Source organism: Triticum urartu, chromosome 7A (assembly GCF_056163025.1).
Source record: "Triticum urartu cultivar PI428250 chromosome 7A, HENAU_Tu73, whole genome shotgun sequence".
Taxonomy (NCBI): domain Eukaryota; kingdom Viridiplantae; phylum Streptophyta; class Magnoliopsida; order Poales; family Poaceae; genus Triticum; species Triticum urartu.
Window position 1 is genome coordinate 109875952 of NC_141879.1, and position 21185 is coordinate 109897136.

The 21185-nt window shown below is 48.7% G+C and overlaps 1 protein-coding gene across 1 annotated transcript; it reads left to right on the top strand.

Annotated features, from left to right (window-relative positions):
- Positions 1-161: 161 nt before the first annotated feature.
- On the top strand, positions 162-2303 carry LOC147958361 (protein FAR1-RELATED SEQUENCE 5-like). Its single transcript, XM_087537089.1, has 3 exons — positions 162-226; positions 473-1247; positions 2238-2303. Exons 1-3 carry the CDS (start codon positions 162-164, stop codon positions 2301-2303), a joined length of 906 nt encoding a protein of 301 aa, XP_087393215.1.
- The last annotated feature ends 18882 nt before the right edge of the window (positions 2304-21185 follow it).

Sequence of the window (21185 nt, forward strand, 5' to 3'; positions counted from 1 at the left end):
TAAGTCCTAATACTCTGCTCCTCTCATGTCATCTTTCACATGAATGAAAACACTACAACTGATCGAAGGTCCACCATCAGGTTGCTTTGGAACTCCATCAAGTTTCCATTTTTCTCATGGAAGAATCAGTTTGTTGAACTCGATCAAACATCTTTTCTCCCATGGAAGAAGCAACCGAGATGGACGAACATGCCAACACAATCCACCAGGATTCCGATTCCAATAGGTAATTTCTGCACATAGTCAGATTTACATAATTTCTCAATAGTTCAGTGATAGTTCTATTACATAATTTATGCACATATACAATTCTGCATATATTCAGATTTACATCATTTCTCAATAGTTTAAGTGATACTACTACATAATTACTGCACATATACAAGTCTGAACATATTCAGATTTACCAAATTTCTCGATAGTTCAGTCATACTTCTACAATCCCCTTACTCGTGGTGTTTTTACTTTGCAGAGTTGTATTGCCTAGTTTGGTACCTTATGTTGGCATGGAATTTAGAAGCTCAGACGAGGCTTGGTCATATTGGCTTAGCTACAGTGGGAAAAAAGGCTTTGAGGTTAGGAAAAGGTATACTAACAAAAGTTCAGCCGATGGCAAGGTTACATCATGTAAATTTGTTTGTGCAAATGAGGGTCAGCGAGCACAAGACAAAAGGGATCATTTGACAAAGTGCCCTCGAGCTGAAACTAGAACCAATTGTGAAGTAAACATGAAGCTTAAAATGGACCGGAAGAAGGGAAATCTCAAAGTGTTAGAGCTGGTTTTGGAACACAACCACACACTACACCTAGCAGAAACCTTACACTTAATGGTGTCACAAAGAAAAATTTCAGAGTTGCAAGCTTTTGAAATTGCAACAGCAGATGATGCAGGAATTGGGCCAAAAGCCGCACATGAGTTGGCTAGTCGACAAGTTGGTGGACCACTCAATCTTAGTTATACCCTCCGTGATCACAAGAACCATTTGCGGACCAAGCGCCAACGAGAAATGGCATATGGCCAAGCGGGTAGCATGCTTAAGTATTTTCAAGACAAAATTGCTGAAAACCCATCATTCCAATATGCATTGCAAATGGACTGTGAAGAACAAATAGCGACCATATTCTGGGTTGATGCTAGAATGATCATGGATTATGCACATTTTGCTGATGTTGTTAGTTTTGACACTACTTTTGGAACAAACAAGGAGAGTAGGCCCTTTGGTGTCTTTGTCGGATTCAATCACTTTAGGGAAACTGTAGTTTTTGGTGCTGCTCTCATGTATGATGAAACATTTGCATCCTTTAAGTGGTTGTTTGAGGCTTTTCTAACAACCCATAAAGGAAAGGGGCCAAGAACATTCTATACAGATCAAGATACTGCAATGGGAAATGCAGTTGAGGACGTGTTTGCGGAAGCACGACATGGTTTATGCACCTTTCACATTATGCAGAATGCTGTCAAACATCTACATGAAGAGGATGATGAAGAGAAAAATGGGGAGAAGAAAAAAGGGAAGAAAAAAGGGAAGAAAAAAGGGAAGAAGCAAAAGATGGATGAAGAGAAGGAAAAGAGGAGAATGAAGAAACAAGTATTCTATCAGATTTTAGCACGTGCATGTTTGAGTATGAAGACATGGCAGAATTTGAACAAAAATTTGACCTCATAAGGAAAAAGATGAGCAAGCAAACTTGGTTGGATAGTATATATAAGTTAAAGGAAAAATGGGCTGAATGTTATATGAAGGATGTCTTCACATTAGGAATGAGAAGTACACAATTGAGTGAGAGTTTGAATAATGACTTGAAAATCCATTTCAAATCTGATTTTGATATCATCCGGTTCTTTAAGCATTTTGAAAGGGTGGTGCAAGGGAAAAGGAACAATGAACTGAATTCAGAATTTGAATCAAGGAAAAAGTTGCCTAGAATATTTATGAGGAGACCACCACCTATGTTGGTGCAAGCTAGCAAGTTATATACACCTGGTATTTTTGAAGCTTTTCAAGGTGAATATGAAATATCTTTGTCAGCTTGCACCAAGGCATTAGATGGTTGTAATGAATATCTAGTAGGAGATTGTATCTTTGAGGAGGAGTATAAAGTTATAGGTGATCCTTTGAAGCAAACAGTTGTGTGCGGCTGCCGGCAATTTGATAGAATTGGGATATTGTATGGCCATGCTCTTAAAGTTCTCGATTTGATGAATATCAAGTCACTACCGCCACATTATGTGTTAAAGCGCTGGACAAAGGAAGCACGAAGTGGAACTGTACAAGACAAGGAAGGAAGAGATATCATCTTAAATCTGAATATGGATGCCATGCTTAGCTACAAATATATGTCCCATAAATTTCATAATTTGGTAGATCGAGCAGCCTACTTTCGGGAATGTGTCGTGTTAGTAGACAACACACTTGACATCCTTAGTAAGCAAATTGAAGTAAAAATTAATGCATGTGCAAGCACATTGGAGTATCCATGTACAATTCCGACAGATGCTAGCCCACCAAATGACTTGTTGACTAATGCACGTCTAAAGAAAAAGGAGGTCCAAACAAAGAGTTCAAAACGAAAACAAAATTGGCTCGATAAGAAGCACAAGGCTAGGAAAAGGAGAGAAAGCAGAGCTACATCACAGTTGGGTGAAGAGGTATGTTGCTAAACAATACAGTGCTTTCAGTGTTATCATTATGTCCATTAATTCTCACAGCCTCCAATTTTCTTTCACAACAAAGATGCGGGAGGTCGGGGAAGTGGCAGGTGGTGGTGGTGCACAAGTTGCAAATGATATAGTTTATAAGGATAATGCGGAGGTGCCTGAAGGTTACAAGACCAACCTTAGCTTCACTCAGTTGCTGATGGTATAATCTTGCTCCTGTAGTTTAAAAATCTAAAATGATCCAAGTAGAGATCGCAAAGTCTTGCTCATACGGTATTCTTATTTATTTAATTTTCAGGGGCCAATTACAGATGATCTTTTCACTGGGTCATGGTGAAGTACTGTTGTTTTTGGGCAAATGAATGAGAGAGCAAACAAGCAATGGTGGCCAAGTTCAGTTCTGGGCAACACTTGACATTGAGTTCAGTCCAAGTTCAGTTCTAGATAACATTTTGCCATTCGCTTCAGTCTAATTATGCACATGTACAAGTCGAACTTCTGTACAAGTAGAAATTAAAATGCTCAATCTCCAGCCATATCTCCCAGAGATATATTACCCTGTTTTGGCATCTATTTTGTTCGATGCACCTGCAAGTTATATATGCAAGACCTCGGTTGAAGTGTCACTTTCTATGATAATTGTACTTTCAACAGCCAAATCAAGCATTGTGACTTGCTGGTCTTTGTAGTCCTGGAATCGCTCAACTTCACTCTCAAATGAAACATTCAGTCAAATCAAACTCAACAGCCAAACAAAAATCCAGTCAAACTATTCACTCAACTCCACTCTCAAATGACATTGCAAACTGAATTTAAATTCAGTCACACTATTCATTACACATTACTTTTGATTTACACCAATTACAATCTCAATTTGTCCTTTGGCTTTGTCTCTGCTGCCATTGCTTCCTCTTTTCTGTCCATCTAAATAGCAGGGAAGTGGCAAGTAGCAGGGGAATTTCCAACAGAAGTCCAGAGCCTGAGTAGCCGACGGCGCGACGATGCTTGCTCCGGCGCGTCGCGGGGCAGTGGCTTGCTCCGCCCCCTCCACAGCTATGTGCGTCGCGGCCTGATGGAGACAGCGCGGGCTGCGTGGCCTCGATAGCTCGGCCGTGTCGATGTAGCCTGCTCCGCGGCTCTGGGGCGCAGCTAGGAGGCGTCCCGCCCTGAAGGAGCAGCGGCTGCTCTTCCCCGCCGGCCAGCGTCGCGCCTTGGAGGAGTAGCGGCTGCTCTTCCCTGTCGCGCCCTGAAGGAGCGAGGCCAGAGCGACCGGCCGAACAGATGCAGTGACGCGAGAGCGAGGAGTTCTGGGCGTACTGGGCCGTATGGGCTGCTTGTTTTCGTGTCCATGCGAGTGGAAGTGGCGCTGGTGGCGAGTGTCGTCGGATGGAGATCAACGGCCCTGGGCGTAGGACGTCCCTCGGCAGTACTTTCTTCTAAGTCAGAGGATCTCGTTCCGTGCAGAGGAGCAGCCGACCTACTAGTGGCGACCTTTTTGCTGTCCTGCTTGCTAATGTTCTCCTCTTGTGACTCGAGTCCATGCATCAACTTAATCTCATTTATCACCATACGACTTTAATATCGAATTGTTCACTCTCCTTGGGAGTACCATCACTAATTTGACCATGTTTGTGGAGTCAAGTCTTATTTTTATTGTCACCATCCCATATTCAGATTTCGAGATGCATTGAATCAATGGATGCAACAATTATGAGAAGACTCACCTATGCATGTAAAGTTCTTGATCGTTTATTGATTATGCATGCATGCATTGAAATTAATGCGTTGGTAAACACAACTTTTTTAAAAAAAATGACTCCATTAATTGACTATTTTTGCAAATTACTCTCTCCTTTTCGGTTTATAGAGCTCAATTCAAAAATTTCACCAACCAAGGTAGATAGTGAGTGGTGGAATACTTTTTGTAATTTGCAAAAGCACCAAATTAACGCTCTTGTTTTCCTCAAAAATTTATGTTTACCAATGTAGTAATTGCAATGCATGCATGCATAAAGTACATGCATTGGTTAATTTTCTCTTAATGCTTGCATGCAAAGATTTAATGCACCTTGAAATCTGAACTTGTGATGGGGAACAACCAAATTGAGGCTTATAAAATGAAAAAAGTAAGATTTTGAGATAAGCCCTATAAACCGAAAAGGAGGGAGTACAAATATTATTTCAGCATTCATCATCTATCTTGGTTTTTGAGATTTTTGAATTGAGGCCTTTAGACAGGAAGCGAGAGAGTAAAAGATAGGTACACGCAAAGTCCCCAACTCCTCTGGAGCACAAACAAGCTTGCAATAAGCAATAAATTCAGAAAAACTAAAAAAAGCAAACAAAAAAATTCAGTGCTTGCGAAATTTCATCATCAAGTGACATTCCTGGAAGTCGCTGCAAAAAAATCAGCACTTCAAAATGCTTTAGAAAATGACATTTTGGGAGCATCGATTTTTTTCTCCACGACTTTCACGAATGTAATTTCACGATCAAACTTCGTAAACACTCAAAACATGTGTCAATATTTGGCACAAAACAAATTCAGAATTTTTTTTAATTTTATTTTATTTTATTAGGATTTACTATTCACCCGGGCTCTTTTGAGCTCGAGCTAACAATAGAATTTTGGTGTTCCTTGTTTTACTTCATGCTCTCTCTTTAGAGCATTCGATGTCATGCATCAAAATTGATGCACCACATGTCTGCTAACATGTTCGGCCGTGTCCACAAACAGCTAGGGGGCGGCCATCAAACCCAATGCATCAAATGTATATCTCTGGGTTTTTTATATATCTGAAGCACTTAAAATATTTAAACATGAACACCGCAATCATGATGTGCATATTTTAAAATGCAACCAATAATTCAAATATAAATATTACAATCAAACATAAAGTTTTACAATAGAGTATATCATATTTGAATTCAAATTAATCGGACACATTTTTTACTTGTCCCTCAAAGCATCCACAAATACTTAATCAGATCATTCTGAACGTGCTCATGAGTTCCCCGATGGCGGATCTGTTGATGCATTTGAATAAAATTCTCAAATATCATCGTATTCTGCTTTGGAAGTTGGATATAATCACCCATGTGCTCAACTTCAGATTATGGTGAACCCCGTCACCCTCATCCTCAACAATCTTGTTGCGCATGATCACACAAGTTGTCATCACCTACCACACCGTCTCTACACTCATAGTTGCAGGTCCTCAAATAACCGCAAAACAGGCTTGAAGCACTTGAAATGCCCCTCTTGACATCTTTTTTAACTCCTTGTCTTTGGGCGAAGTGAGATCTTTTCTCACACCTTTGCTCAAAGATGGTATCCACGAAGATCGCCCACTAAGGATAGATACATGCAGAAAGATAATTGCCCATTTATAGTCATGATCATTGACGGCATAGTTGCATATAGGAGCTTCTCCCGCGCACAGCCTTGCAAACAATGGAGGCCACTACAACACTTTTATGTCATCGTGAGACTTGGGCATCCCCAAGAAAGAGTGTCAAATCCAAATGTGTTGGCTGTCGGTGTCAAAACCGGCGGATCTCGGGTAGAGGGTCCCGAACTATGCGTCTAAGGTTGATGGTAACAGGAGACAGGGGACACGATGTTTTACCCAAGTTCGGGCCCTCTTGATGGAGGTAATACCCTACGTCCTGCTTGATTGATATTGATGAATACGAGTATTACAAGAGTTGATCTACCACGAGATCGTAATGGCTAAACCCTAGAAGTCTAGCCTGTATGACTAAGGTATTTAGTATCCCCTATCCGGACTAAGTCCTCTGGTTTATATAGACACCGGGGGGTCTAGGGTTACATAGAGTCGGTTACATAATATGGAATCTTCATAGTTGTTCGACAAGCTTGCCTTCCACGCCAAGGAGACTCCCATCCGGACACGGGTACAGTCTTCGGTCTTCATATCTTCACAGCCCATCAATCCGGCCCATAGATAACAGGCCGGACGCCCAAGGACCCCTTAGTCCAGGACTCCCTCCGTAACCCCTGAACCTGGCTTCAATGACTAGGTATCCGGCGCGTAGTGCTGTCTTCGGCATTGCAAGGCGGGTTCCTCCTCTCGAGTCTTCAGACAAATTGATTGTGTTCGGACCTGTAACACACACCGCACACAACCGTAGAGAGAATATAATAACACACGAGTCCCATCCGTTGACAACTTTAGTAATGTGACATCACGCCTGTCCGGTTATAATTTCGAAGCGTTTTTTGCCCCACGTTTCGAGACACGGTTGTCATTGGCACGTCTTGTCAAAGCAGAGATCATGTCCCCTTATCACGGGATTCTCATCAATACGGGTGTGGGTAACCCAACCGTGCTGTTTACACAGCCCTTGGGAGCGGGCAAATTTTAAGGCGAATGGGGGGGCGTTCGATATTCACCGCCCTTATAAGGAGATAAGATTCCCCTTTCTTCCCCCATGCTTTCCTCCTGCCTCTCCGTCCTCGAGCTCCAATGCCCAAGTCCTCATTCAAACCAGCACCCAACCATGTCCGGATCCGGAGCCGGCGGCAAGTGGATGACCTCCTCCGTTAAGAGGGAAAATATAGAGGAGTTCCGAGAGGCTGGATACCTGGCCAAGGATATCGTTCACCGACTCCCGGCCGAAGGACAGATCGTCCCCACCCCCGAGCCTCATGAGAGAGTGGTGTTCCTCACACATTTTGTCCGTGGGCTGGGATTCCCTCTCCACCCGTTTGTCCGCGGATTGATGTTTTATTATGGTCTAGACTTCCACGATCTAGCCCCTAACTTTATCCTCAACATCTCGGCATTCATAGTCGTGTGCGAGGCCTTTCTTTGCATTCCACCTCACTTCAGCCTATGGCTGAAGACCTTTAATGTGAAGCCAAAGGTGGTGAGAGGCCAACAGGCTGAGTGCGGAGGAGCTATGTTGGGTAAGATGCCCAACGTCACCTGGCTCGAAGGTTCTTTCGTGGAGACGGTGAAGGGGTGGCAATCAGGGTGGTTCTACATCACCGAGCCACGCGACACTAACTGGACGGCGCCCCCCCCCCCCATTTTGATCCGGAGTTCCGATGCGGCTCACCTCCTGGCAAGAGAAGGGCCTAATCTGAGGTGCTCCGGGCGAGCTGACAGGGCTCCAGACGTGCGTCCAGAACATGATATCCAGAAAGATTAAGCTTGTTAATGTGATCCAGGTTATGCTCATCCGCCGGATCCTCCCGTGCCAACGTCGGACCTGTCCTTTATGGGAATTCGATCCAGCCAAGCACCAGACGCTGCTAGAGCTCTTCGACACAACGCACGAGGATATCTGGAAAGTGCTCTTCAAGGCCGGCGAGACGCCACCGCCTACAACCGAGGATCGTGGGCTTAGCTCAAAGCGCCAAGCTAATTCGGTAAGTTTTTTCACGCTCTCAAGGCATAACCTTTACTAGCGTATTGTGAGAAAGAAGTCTAAGCTCTCCTATCATTTTTTTCCTTAGGCCTGGGTCGACATAGCGAGGCGGATTAACTGTCCAGCCCCACTACCCGAAGACGAAGAGACCCCACTCCTGACGAAGATGTTGTTCCCGGCACCTTATGACGTGCCAGAGAAGAATACCAAAAAGGCAGCCAAGGGGACCAGGAGTGGCCTTCGTCGAAAGGATTCTTCGAAACTGTCGTCCGAAGACGAGACCGACCCTTCGGTGGCCGAAGACGGCGACAAGGAGGAGGAGGAAGACAACTTCCCCCCTGAGGGGGGAAGGAAGAAAAGGGTGGCCTCCACAAACCTGGAGGCAAAGGCACCCAAGAGGGGGAAGGGCTCCCTCGTGGATAACTCCGCGTGGGATGTTGATAGCAGTCCAGAACGAATGCCCCGGACCAAGCCTCGGGCCGCTTCATAAGTACCCAAGACCTTATGCTCATCCGAATGTTCGGCCCTTCCCCTTTGCAATATTAATATGTTTAATTTATGCTATTGCAGTCCGGCCCGCGACGGTTCTCCGCAGTCCTCGACAGAGGGCTCGCTAGACTCAAAGGAGATGGCTAGCATGTCGCCGCCACCTGCTCACTCTACCTCACGCAAGAGTGATGACGAGGAGGTGTCCCAAAGGGCCTTCCCCAACAAAGGGGAGGCTCCGGAGATCGTCAGGGTGGCGTCCAAGGGTGACTCCATGGCCGCCGGACACATGGGGGAAGAAACCCCCATGGAGAATGATGGTGGGGGCCGAGTTCCATTTGGCCCTCAGCCGGATATCATTCCGGAGACCTGTGCGGCTCCGGAGTCTAGCGAACGGCCTTCCCCGAAAGGAGGGGGTGTTCCTGTTACGCTGGTGACCTCTGTCCGACCAGAGGCACCAGGTGATCTACTAGAAGTGATGCGAGACGCTTCCATTGTAGATGAGCATCGTGCCCTCATGGGTATGGTGATAAAAAAGGTTCAGTCTGCCAAAAGTGGACTAACTGAAGCCCGCACTAGCCTTTTAACAGGCTTTGAGGTAATAATAATTGTAGAAAGAATATCACAGTGTAGACAGTAGCCCCTGATGCTCTGTTCGGTGTTCGGAAAGAAAAGCCGAACAAAGGATCAAAACAAGTTTCGTAGGAGTCTAACATATGATGTCTATGTGAATAAGCAGGCGTCGTTGCTGGCTACTGCCGCTCATACTGCGGAGGTCTCCAAACTGAAGCGGAGCCTGGAGCGGGCCGAGGAAGAGCTCAGTCTTGTGAGGACGCAGCTGGAGAACAGCAAAGGTATGTAGTAACCTGTGCGTGTATGTTAGGAAGGATGAATACTTCGCGCTGACTAAAGTGTCATGGACTATGCTAGGGGCCACGACCGAGGTGGCGACCCTCAAGAAGGCATTAGCCGAGGCCGAGGACAAAGCGGCCAAGGAACGCGCTGCACGCGAAAAGCACGAGGCCCGGGTCAGCAAGGTGCAACAAGAGCTTCAGGATGCCGTTAAGAAGTACGAGTCCCTGGAGTGTGATTCTAAGACGCAAGCGTCCGAACTTGCCAAGGCTCGCCAGAGCGCACAAGAGGCTCGAGCCAAAGCCCAGAGCGCTCTTCAGGAACTCCAGGCGGCTGAGAAGATTGTGGCGGATAAGTTTTTCACTATGCAAAGCAAGTTGATGAAGGGAGCGCTCCTGTTGCTTACCCGAATTTGGTGCTCCACAGGGGCGTTTACGGATTTGCCGCGCAGCGTACCCGATGCTGCTGAATTCTACCGAGCCGAGGAAGGGAGTTCGGGGGAGGAGCTGTTCTGGTCTCAATATCTTGGACCAGAACATCCAGTATCCTTCAGCGACCAGCTGAAACAGTTGGTCGAGCTGCACAAGGCAGCCGAGCTGGCCATGAGGGACATGATAGTCCGGCTATGGCCTGCCGCCGGTACCCAGCAGCTACTTCGGGCTTGTGAAGCGGCTTGTTAGTGCCTGCCCACGACTTGAGGTCGTAAAGTGGTCGATCTGTATTGAAGGTGCCCAGATGGCCTTTGCTCGCAGCAAGATGTGGTGGGCGAAAATGGACGCCATCGAGCTGACCAAGGGACTGCCGAAGGGCAAGGAGCACCGTACACCCGATCGCTATTTTGCGGATGTCCTCGAGGGGTCTCGTACTGTAGCCACGCAGTGTGGGCAGGACGTTATTTTCGAGTGAATACACTCATATTTTGTCTTATATGATGACAACAAATCCACTTTGTAATATATAATTTTGATTATGTTTTGATTGTTTCCTCCTGTGCGGCCGTGTTGTATGAAATCTAAGGGTTAACCAGTCGTCGGCTTCAGCCCTCGCGTAGGTAGTACGGAGGTGTTCGGGATGGAATCTAAACAATCTTGATCCAATTATATGGTCCTTGAAGGGGTTCTTTAGCGCAACGAACCAGGCAACCAGACTATACGGCTTGAACGCCCTCTGTCGGTGTCAAAACCGGCGGATCTCGGGTAGGGGGTCCCGAACTGTGCGTCTAGGCCGGATGGTAACAGGAGGCAGGGGACACGATGTTTTACCCAGGTTCGGGCCCTCTTGATGGAGGTAAAACCCTACGTCCTGCTTGATTAATATTGATGATACGAGTAGTACAAGAGTAGATCTACCATGAGATCAGAGAGGCTAAACCCTAGAAGCTAGCCTATGGTATGATTGTTTGTTATAGTTGTTGTCCTACGGACTAAAACCCTTCGGTTTATATAGACACCGAAGAGGGTTAGGGTTACACAAGGTCGGTTACAAAGGAGGAGATATCCATATCCGTACTGCCTAGCTTGCCTTCCACGCCAAGTAGAGTCCCATCCGGACACGAGACGAAGTCTTCAATCTTGTATCTTCATAGTCTAACAGTCCGGCCAATGGAGATAGTCCGGCTGTCCGGAGACCCCCTAATCCAGGACTCCCTCAGTAGCCCCTGAACCAGGCTTCAATGACGATGAGTCCGACGCGCAGTATTGTCTTCGGCATTGCAAGGCAGGTTCCTTCTCCGAATACACCGCAGAAGAATTTGAATACGAGGATAGTGTCCAACCCTGCAAAATAAGTTCCACATTCCATCGTAGAGAGAATAATATTTTCGTAGATCTAATTTGCTGGCTTGTTTTGGCAGCATGACGTTACGTCATGGCCCGGTGATTATTCGAACCATTTCTTTTAACCAGCCCCGCACATAACGCGAGGCAGTTTTTCGACACGTCTTGTCAAAGCAGAGATCGTGTCCCCTTATTACGGGATTCTCATCAATACGGGCATGGGTAACCCAACCGCGCCATCAATTGCGGCGCTTGGGGGATAAGCGAGTTTTACCAGGCAAGTGGGGACGCTTAGTTTCATCCGCCCATATAAAGGGATAAGGATTCACCTTTCTATCCACGCCTTCTTCCTCCCTTATCCATCCGTTTTCGCACACTCGAGCTCTAGCGCCCAAGTCCGCACTTCCCACCTCAACCTTCTCCAATCATGTCCGGAGCGGGAGGCAAGTGGATGGTCTCCTCCGTCACGGAGGGAGACATCAAGAAACTTAGGAGAGTCGGATGCCTGCCCGACGACATCGCGCACCGGCTCCTAGATGAGGTGCAGCTCATCCCCACCCCCAGGCCCCATGAGAGGGTAGTATTCCTCACCATTTCCTCTGCGGACTGGGGTTCCCTCTCCATCCCTTCGTCCGGGGGATCATGTTTTATTCCGGCCTGGATTTCCACGATCTGGCCCCGAACTTCATCCTCAACATCTCGGCGTTTATCGTCGTGTGCGAGGCCTTCCTCCGCATCAATCCCCACTTCGGCTTATGGCTGAAGACCTTCAATGTCAAGCCGAAGGTGGTGGGCGGCCGCCAGGCGGAGTGCAGAGGCGCCATGCTGGGCAAGATGCCCAACATAACATGGCTCGAGGGCTCCTTTGTGGAAACCATAAAGGGGTGGCAATCGGGGTGGTTCTATATCAACGAGCCGCGCGACCCTGCATGGGCAGCGGCCCCCGAGTTCTGATCTGGCATCCCCACGCGGCTCACCTCTTGGAAAGAGAAGGGCCTGTCCTGGGGTAGTTCGAAAGAGCTGACCGGACTCCAAACATGTATTCAAAACATGGTGGACAAGAAGCTCAAGCTTGTCAACATAGTCCAAGTTATGCTCATCCGCTGGATACTCCTGTGCCAACAACGGGAGTTCAACTTGTGGGAATTCAATCTGGCACAGCACCGAACTCTGAACAGGCTCTTCGACACAACTCATGAAGACGCCTGGAGGGTGCTGTTCAAAAGTGCCGAGGTCCCCCCTCCTATTACTGAGGATCGCAGATTTAGCGCGAAGCGCCAAGCCAGTGCGGTAAGCTATTTTACCTTTCACAGGATAATTATTTTTTATATAGATTGACTCGATGCGGGGTCTAAACTCCCGTACCTTTGACAGGACTGGCAGAAGATGGCCGGACAGATCGACTGTCCGGCTCCTTTGCCCGAAGGCCCCGCAGACGCTCTTCTGGCGAAGATGCTGACTCCGGCCCCTTATAAGGTGCCGGAGAAGACCAAGAAGGCCAAGGGAACCCGAAAGAGTTCCCGGCGCCAGGCGTCGTCGGACTCACCGTCCGATGACTCTGTGGCGCACTCTTCCCCTGAAGACGAGGAAGAGGAAGAAGAAGATGCTCCCCCACCGATTGAGGGAGACAAGAAAAGTAAGGCCGCCCCAACCGGGGAGGACGGAGGATCCAAGAAGGGAAGGACTCTCCTTCCGGACAGTTCCACCGCCGCCGACGAAGGCGAAGGCGAGTGGTTGCCCAGGGTCAAGCCCCCAGGGAGATCATAAGTATTCAGATACTAGAGTAATTCCTAGGATTCCTTTGTCGCACTGCTTTCCCTAACGCCGAACACAATTATGCAGGCCGCCACGAGCCAGTATCGATGTATCATCGGACGGCTCCTTGGGCTTGTCGGACATGAATAGCGATCCAGTCCCGACCGCCACCTCCCCTCATCCTGCCGACGACACCGAGGTGTTGTCTCAAGAGGCACCGGATCATGGGGAGACAGTCTTGGAGGCGCCTCAAGGCGACCTTCTGGACTTCGGGAGCCGCGGGGACGGGGCCCCCGAGAGCTCCGAGTTCGGCCCTCAGCCGAACACCGTACCAGACCCTCCAGCGGTTCCGGGCTCGGGCAGGCGGCCTCCTTCTAAGAGGGGCAAGACGCCTGTGCCGGTGACGTCTGTCCATCCAGAGGCACCGGACAATCTGCTGGAAGCGCTTCGTAGCGCTTCCATCGACGAGGAGCACCGCACTATCATGAGTGCGGTGATCCAGAAGGTTCAGTCCGCCAAGAGCGGATTGACTGAAGCATGTGCCAGCCTTCTAACAGGCTTTGAGGTAAGTGTTTTAAAATGTAGTAGAAATATTAACGCATAGACAGTAGCCCCTGATGCTTTGTTCGGTGTTCACAAAGAAAAGCCGAACAGAGGATCAAATAATATCGTAGGAGTCTAATATAAGTATGTCAATATGCATATGCAGGCTTCGCTGTTGGCGTCCGCCGCACTAACTGCGGAGGTCGCCGTACTGAAGTAGGACCTCGAGGGGTCCAAGAAAGAGCTCGGCCTTGCCAAGAGGAAGCTCGAGAAGAACAAGGGTAAGTAATACCCCGTCTATAGATATGTATATATAAAAAAGGACGCGATTGCAAGATGACAGGATCATTGTATGTTTGCCAGGGGCCACGATTGAGGTGGCGACCCTGAAGCAAGCGCTGACCAGGGCCGAAGATACAGTGGCCAAGGAGCACACCGAGTGAGAGAAGCACGAGGCTCGGGTGGGCGAGGTGCAGCAAGAGCTCCAGGCTCTTGTGGCGAAGCACGAGGCGTTGGAGCTTGACTCCAAGACGCGGGAGTCTGAGCTTGCCGCGGGCCTCGAGAGTGTAAAAAGTGCCAAGGCCGAAGCCCAAAAGGCCCTCCAAGAGATCGACGCGATGAAGAACATAGCGGCGGGTAAGGCTTTCTATATGCAAAGCAAGCATGTAAAGTAAATTACCGATTACTTACCCGGATCCGGAGCTCTTCAGGAGCATTCGCAGATTTTCCCCATAGTGTGTCCGATGCCGCACAATTTTACTAGGCCGAGGACGGAAGCTCGACGGAGAAGCTATTTTGGTCTCAGTATGTTGAGGCCGAACATTCGGTGCCAATGAGCGACCAGCTGAAGCAGATGGTCAAGCTACATAAGGCGGCCGATCAGGCCATGAAGAGCTTTATAGTCCGGTTGTGGCCTGGCAACGCCCTTCCGAACAGCTTCTTCGGCCTGGTGAGGCGGCTCGTGGATGCCTGCCCGCGGCTGGAGGTCGTCAAGCGATCTGTCTGCATTGAAGGTGCACGTCGGGCTTTCGCCCGTGTGAAATTGCAGTGGGTCAAGCTAGACGTCGTGAAGCTGATCAAGGAGGGGCCGCCAGAGGGCAAGGAGCACCGCCACCCCGAGATGTACTATGAGGATGTTGTGTCGGGCGCCCGTCTCATCACGGACGAGTGTTCAAAAGATGTAATATTTGAATGAGACTTGCTCGTTTTATCCTGTATTTATGAAAACTTGTTTCATATGTGCTATGCAACGCTTGTTTGAATTTAAAATATTACCTTCTGTTTGGCCGTTTATCCAATCTGAGAGATGGCTAGTCCTCGGCTTCTGCCCCCATGACATGAGTGCTGGGGTGTTCGGGATAAACCTGATCACTATTTTTCCCATATTTGGGTCCTTCGAGGGAGGTGCTCAGCACAACGAACAAGGCAACCGGACTAATAATGCTTTATCACTCTCACTTAGCCATAGAATTCTATAATTTTAAATTTCGGCGAAGCCCCTGGTATTCGGAAGGCCGAATTCGGGGCGCGATACACGCCTGTAAGCCGGACAGGGCCGACCCCTCGCCCTAAGCGGCATAAGTCTTTAGGGACTCGAAAAACCTCGCCGAACAGCGACCAGTCTCTCGCCTTATCATGACAGTCGGTTTTAGCTTTCTCTACTGAGGTGCTGAACCCAGCAGAACTGGGGCACAATCGCAGTAGTTCTCCTAGCGCTACCTTAGCCGATAGAGCGGAATGTAAGGTACCAAAACATAGGAGCCGGGCAAACCCAACATTTGACCAAAGACATGATTCGGAGCTGATGCATATAATGCTATAAGTTCGGGGTGCCGCACTTGTGAAAGTGTTCGGACTTTTCACACCGCATTGTGGGGTACGTAAGCCCCTGGTGTATTGGCCGTACCAGAGTGTACGGTTGCAAGGCGTCATTAATGAACACATAGATATATATATAGCAAGAATGCAATAATAGTCGTAATGTCATGCATTGTTTATTGAAAAATTGCGTTAAAGCAGAGTGATACAGATAGTGCGATAAGCAAAGAGTAGGACTATGTCCCTTCCAAGGGCAAGCTGAAGAATGATATGAAATCGAATATTTCGCTCATTACTGTAATCAACCTGGGAATTCCGTGGTATAACGTAGCTGTCTGCCTCCTTGGTTGCTGCATAATGTGTTCGGCAATAGTGCTGCCGGACAGTGTTTCCAGAGATTAAGGTCCTGAAAGAAAAATAAAAATAACCAAACGGGAAGCCCCTAGTGCGGTTTAGGCCGCGTTTTGGGGCGTGCCACAGTTGTGCCCCCCTCCCCACCTGTGCCCATGGTATTTTTAATGCGTAATTATGTACGCGCGTCATGAATATCGCCGTTGGGCTGGGATAGAGGTGGCCGCCGTATTGCTACGCGAGCTCAGATCGTGCCAGGCGGTCTATTTGCCGATTGCCCCGAGCGCGCTTGAAGGTGTCCAGGCTTTGAAGCGCCGAACTGGTTGATTGCCTAGAGAGGCTGCTTTGCGCTTCTGCTGCGAGGGCCGCGGTGTGCTTCTCTGTTCGGAGAGAGCGCTCTGTGTTTCCATTGACTGTAATAACTCCGCGAGGTCCTGGCATCTTGAGCTTGAGGTATGCATAATGCGGTACCGCATTGAATCTAGCAAATGCGGTTCTCCCGAGCAGCGCGTTATAACCACTGTGGAACGGGACTATATCGAAGATTAATTCTTCGCTTCGGAAGTTATCCGGAGATCCGAAGACCACTTCCAGTGTAATTGAGCCTGTGCAATGGGCCTCTATGCCTGGAATGACGCCCTTAAAGGTCATTTTTGTGGGTTTGATCCTTGAGGGGTCTATACCCATTTTGTGCACTGTGTCCTGATAAAGCAAGTTCAGGCTGCTGCCGCCGTCCATAAGGACTCGAGTGAGGTGAAATCCGCCATCCATGACGGATACTAGTGGGGTGGTCCCTGCGATCAAAGGTGATCGGACAGGAGGACCAAGGGTTGAACTTTGGGGCGACTGGCTCCAACACATATACGTCCCTGAGCGCACGCTTCCGCTCCCTCTTGGGGATGTGGGTTGCGTATATCATGTTCACCGTCCACACTTGCGGGGGAAACCTCTTCTGTCCTCCAGTGTGCGGCTGTCGGGGCTCCTCCTCGTCAACGCTATGCGGCCCCTTGTCCTTGTTTTTGGCAATTAACTTGCCGGCCTGCTTGAACACCCAACAATCCCTGTTGGTGTGATTGGCTGGCTTGTCTGGGGTGCCGTGTATTTGACACGAGCGATCGAGTATACGGTCCAAGCTGGACGGACCCGGCGTACTTTGTTTGAATGGCTTTTTCCGCTGACCGGGTTTAGAGCCTTTGAATCCGGCATTGACTGCCGTATCCTCAGTATTTTCGCTGTTAATGCGGCGCTTATGCTTGTTGCGACGTGACCTGCTATTGTCGTCCTTGGTATCTGAGGTACCATGGTTCTTTGATATGTTATTACTGCGAGCCAGCCAGCTGTCCTCTCCCGCACAAAAGCGGGTCATGAGCGTCGTGAGAGCTGCCATAGATTTCGGCTTTTCCTGACCAAGGTGCCGGGCTAGCCACTCGTCTCGGATGTTGTGCTTGAAAGCCGCTAAGGCCTCCACATCCGGATAGTCGACGATTTGATTTTTCTTTGTAAGGAACCGAGTCCAGAATTGCCTGGCCGACTCTTCTGGCTGCTGAATTATGGGGCTTAAATCATCGGCGTCTGGTGGTCGCACATAAGTTCCCTGAAAGTTGTCGAGGAATGTGGCTTCCAGATCTTCCCAACAGCTAATGGAGTCCGCTAGCAAGCTGTTAAGCCAATGCCGCGCTGGCCCTTTAAGCTTTAGTGGGAGGTATTTGATGGCGTCTAAGTCATCGCCGCGGGCCATGTGGATGTGGAGGAGGAAATCCTCAATCCATACGGCGGGATCTGTTGTGCCGTCGTATGATTCAATATTTACAGGGTTGAAACCTTCTGGGAATTGATGTTCCATTACTTTGTCTGTGAAGCATAAGGGGTGTGCGGCGCCTCTGTATTGGGCTATATCGCGACGCAGCTCGAATGGGTCTTGCCCGCTGTGTTCGGCCCGGCCGGATTTGCTTTTACTGTATCCGGCGTGACGTTTGTCGTCTCGCAAAGTGGTGCGCCCTCGTCATCCGTAGATCGATCTTGAATGCTTTGCCTTGTCCTCCAATATGTCTCGCATGTCTGGCATATCTCCCCATGCCTTTTTATTTGAATGGCATTGGGGTGGAGGCTGAGCTTTTGGCTGGAAGCCTCTCTATCGCGGCCACAAGGTGGCCGATCAGCCGTATCATACGCTTCTTCCTCCAGTCGGGGTAGTAACCTGCGCCTTGGGTAACTCTTGGAGGGGCGCTCGAGTTTATATTCCTCGGCCGCGAGGACTTCAGTCCATTTGTCAGCTAGCAGATCTTGATTAACTTGAAGCTGCTGCTGCTTTTTCTTCAGGCTCTTTGCCGTGACCATAAGCCGGCGCTTGAAGCGCTCTTGTTCGACGGGATCCTCTGGTACGGCGAATTCATCATCGCCGAGGCTTGCCTCATCTTCGGAGGGGGCATGTGATTGTCATCCTCCTCTCCGTCTGCCGCTCTCTCAGGAGAGCTGGCTCCTCCATCCTCCTGCTCTAAATCTTGCTGGAGGGGTTTGTTGTTTTCTTCGGCACTATCCGGAGTGTTATTATCTCCTGTGCCGGTATCACCACTTTTTCTTTGGCGGGACTTAGAGCGGCGCCGCTGACGTCGGCGTTTGGGTTGCTTCTTGGACGGGTCATCCTCCGCTGTCCCGTCTCCATTGCCTTCTTTGGGTGTATCCACCATGTATATGTCATATGACAAGGTGGCTTTGCAGTGCCCTATAGGTGCTGGTTCATGTTCGTCTCCTACATCGTCGTCCATACCATCGATGTCTTCGGAGTCGAAGTCGAGCATGTCGGTTAAATCATCGACAGTGGCTACGAAGTGGGTGGTGGGTGGGCGTCGAATTTCTTCGTCGTCCGCATCCCAATCCTGTTGGCCATAATCCGGCCAGGGCTCTCCTGACAAAGAGAGAGACCTTAGTGAATTCAGAATGTCGCCGAAGGGCGAGTGCTGAAAGATATCCGCGGCGGTGAATTCCATGACCGGCGCCCAATCGGATTCGATTGGCAGGGGCGCGGATGGTTCGGAGTCAGAAAAAGAGTCAAGCACATTAGAGTCACGGGCTGCGCAGAGGATTATGCTGGTGTTTGGCTCGATCGTCGTTGAGACTGCAGCCCCTGAGGCGATGTCTAACCACCCGTCCTCGATTGGCACAGTTGGCTCCGAACTAAGGGTCGGAGCTGATGCGGGCACGACCTCTGGGGTACTGTTCGGCGGCAGAGCTAGGTCATACCCATCGCGGTAGTGCGGCGCGCCGGGCTGTGGCTCGAATCCGTCGAAGATCAAGTCTCCGCCGATGTCGGCCGTGTAGTTCAAACTTCCAAATCTGACCTGATGGCCAGGGGCGTAGCTATAACGCCCTCGATGCGGCTATATCTCCCACGTGTCGAAGCACGACTTAGAGGCATAACCACATTGAAAGCAATGTCGCAAGTGAGGTAATCTTCACACAACCCATGTAATACATAAGGGAAAGAGATACATAGTTGGCTTACACTCGCCACTTCACACAATTACATGAATAAATAATTTCATCAACCAGATACAATCAAGGCCCGACTACAGAGCCAAAATAAAAGAAGACTACCCCAAAAGCTAAACAGATCCCGGATCAACCCCAACTGGGCTCCACTACTGATCAACTAGACTGAAACAACACAAAGGACAAGATCTTCATCGAGCTCCTCCTTGAGCTTGGTTACATCATCTGTACGGTATCCTCGGCACCTGTAATCTGGTTTTGGAAGTATCTGTGAGTCACGGGGACTCAGCAATCTTACACCCTCGCGATCAAGACTATTTAAGCTTATAGGAAGGGTAAAACGTATGAGGTGAAGCTGCAGCAAGCGACTAGCATATATGGTGGCTAACTTATTCGCAAAAGAGAGCGAGAAGAGAAGGCAAAAGCACGGTCGAACAACTATGATCAAGAAATGATCCTAGAACAACCTACGTCAAGCATAACTCCGACACCGTGTTCACTTCTCGGACTCCGCCGGAAAGAGACCATCACGGTTACACACGCGGTTGATGTATTTTAATTAAGGTCAACTTCAGGTTTTCTACAACCAGACATTAACAAATTCCCATCTGCCCATAACCGCGGGCACGACTTTCAAAAGTTCATAACCCTGCAGGGGTGTCCCAACTTAGCCCATCACAAGCTCTCACGGTCAACGAAGGATATTCCTTCTAGCGGGAAGACCCGATCAGACTCGGAATCCCGGTTACAAGACATCCTCGGCAATGGTAAAACAAGTCCAGTAAGACCACCCGCTGTGCCGACAATCGCGATAGGAGCTGCACATATCTCGTTCTCAGGGCACACCGGATAAGTTAAGCATACGGGAGCCAACGTAACCCAAGTTGCCAAGGGACGGCCCCGCACGGTGCTCTGGGTTGGGCCAACACTTAGACAAGCACTGGCCCGGGGGTTTAAAATAAAGATGACCCTTGGGCTGGCCTAACCCAAGGGAAAAAGAGGCTAGGTGGCGAATGGTAAAACCAAGGTTGGGCCTTGCTGGAGGAGTTTTATTCAAAGCGAACTGTCAAGGGGTTCCCATTATAACCCAACCGTGTAAGGAACGCAAAATCCGGGAACATAACACCGATATGACGGAAACTAGGGCGGCAAGAGTGGAACAAAACACCAGGCATAAGGCCGAGCCTTCCACCCTTTACCAAGTATATAGATGCATTAATTAAATAAGAGATATTGTGATATCCCCACAAAATATCCATGTTCCAAACATGGAACAAGCTCCAATCTTCACCTGCAACTAACAACGCTATAAGAGGGGCTGAGCAAAGAGGTAACATAGCCAAACAACGGTTTGCTAGGACACGGTGGGTTAGAGGCTTGGCTTAACAATATGGGAGGCATGATACGCAAGTGGTAGGTATCGCAGCAAAGGCATAGCAAAAGAGCGAGCAACTAGCAAGCAAAGATATAAGTGATTTCGAGGGTATGGTCATCTTGCCTGAAATCCCGCAAGGAAGAAGAACGGGTCCACGAAGAAGACAAATGGACGTAGATGAACGGGTCCTCACAAACGCGACGTTACCAGAACAAACCCGAAGAAGCAACACCGGAAAGAAACACACAACATAGTAAACAAACCACACATGAACATGGTATGATATGCGGGATGCGGTATGCGATGAATATGCAAGATTTGACAAGGAATGGTTGAACCTGGCCTCAACATGGAAATCCAAGAGTGCCACTGGAAAAGTGAGGTGATTTCGGTTGAAATCGATATAAAGATCACCGGAATCGGATGCACGGTTTGGTAATGGCAAGCAAAACAAATATCGCACCGGTCTGCGATAATTAGCAAGTGACCATCTAAATGCATCAAAATAAATATGCTACATCACTCAAACATGACAAAACATACATGGCAGGGATCCACTCAGGATGCTTGACAAAAGATGAACACTGAGCTATGGCTAATTCACTCATTAACAGGTTCAAACAAGCATGGCAAAAGTGCAAATGATAACAGGTTTCAGACTTAGTGAAATTAACACAAGTCTGGG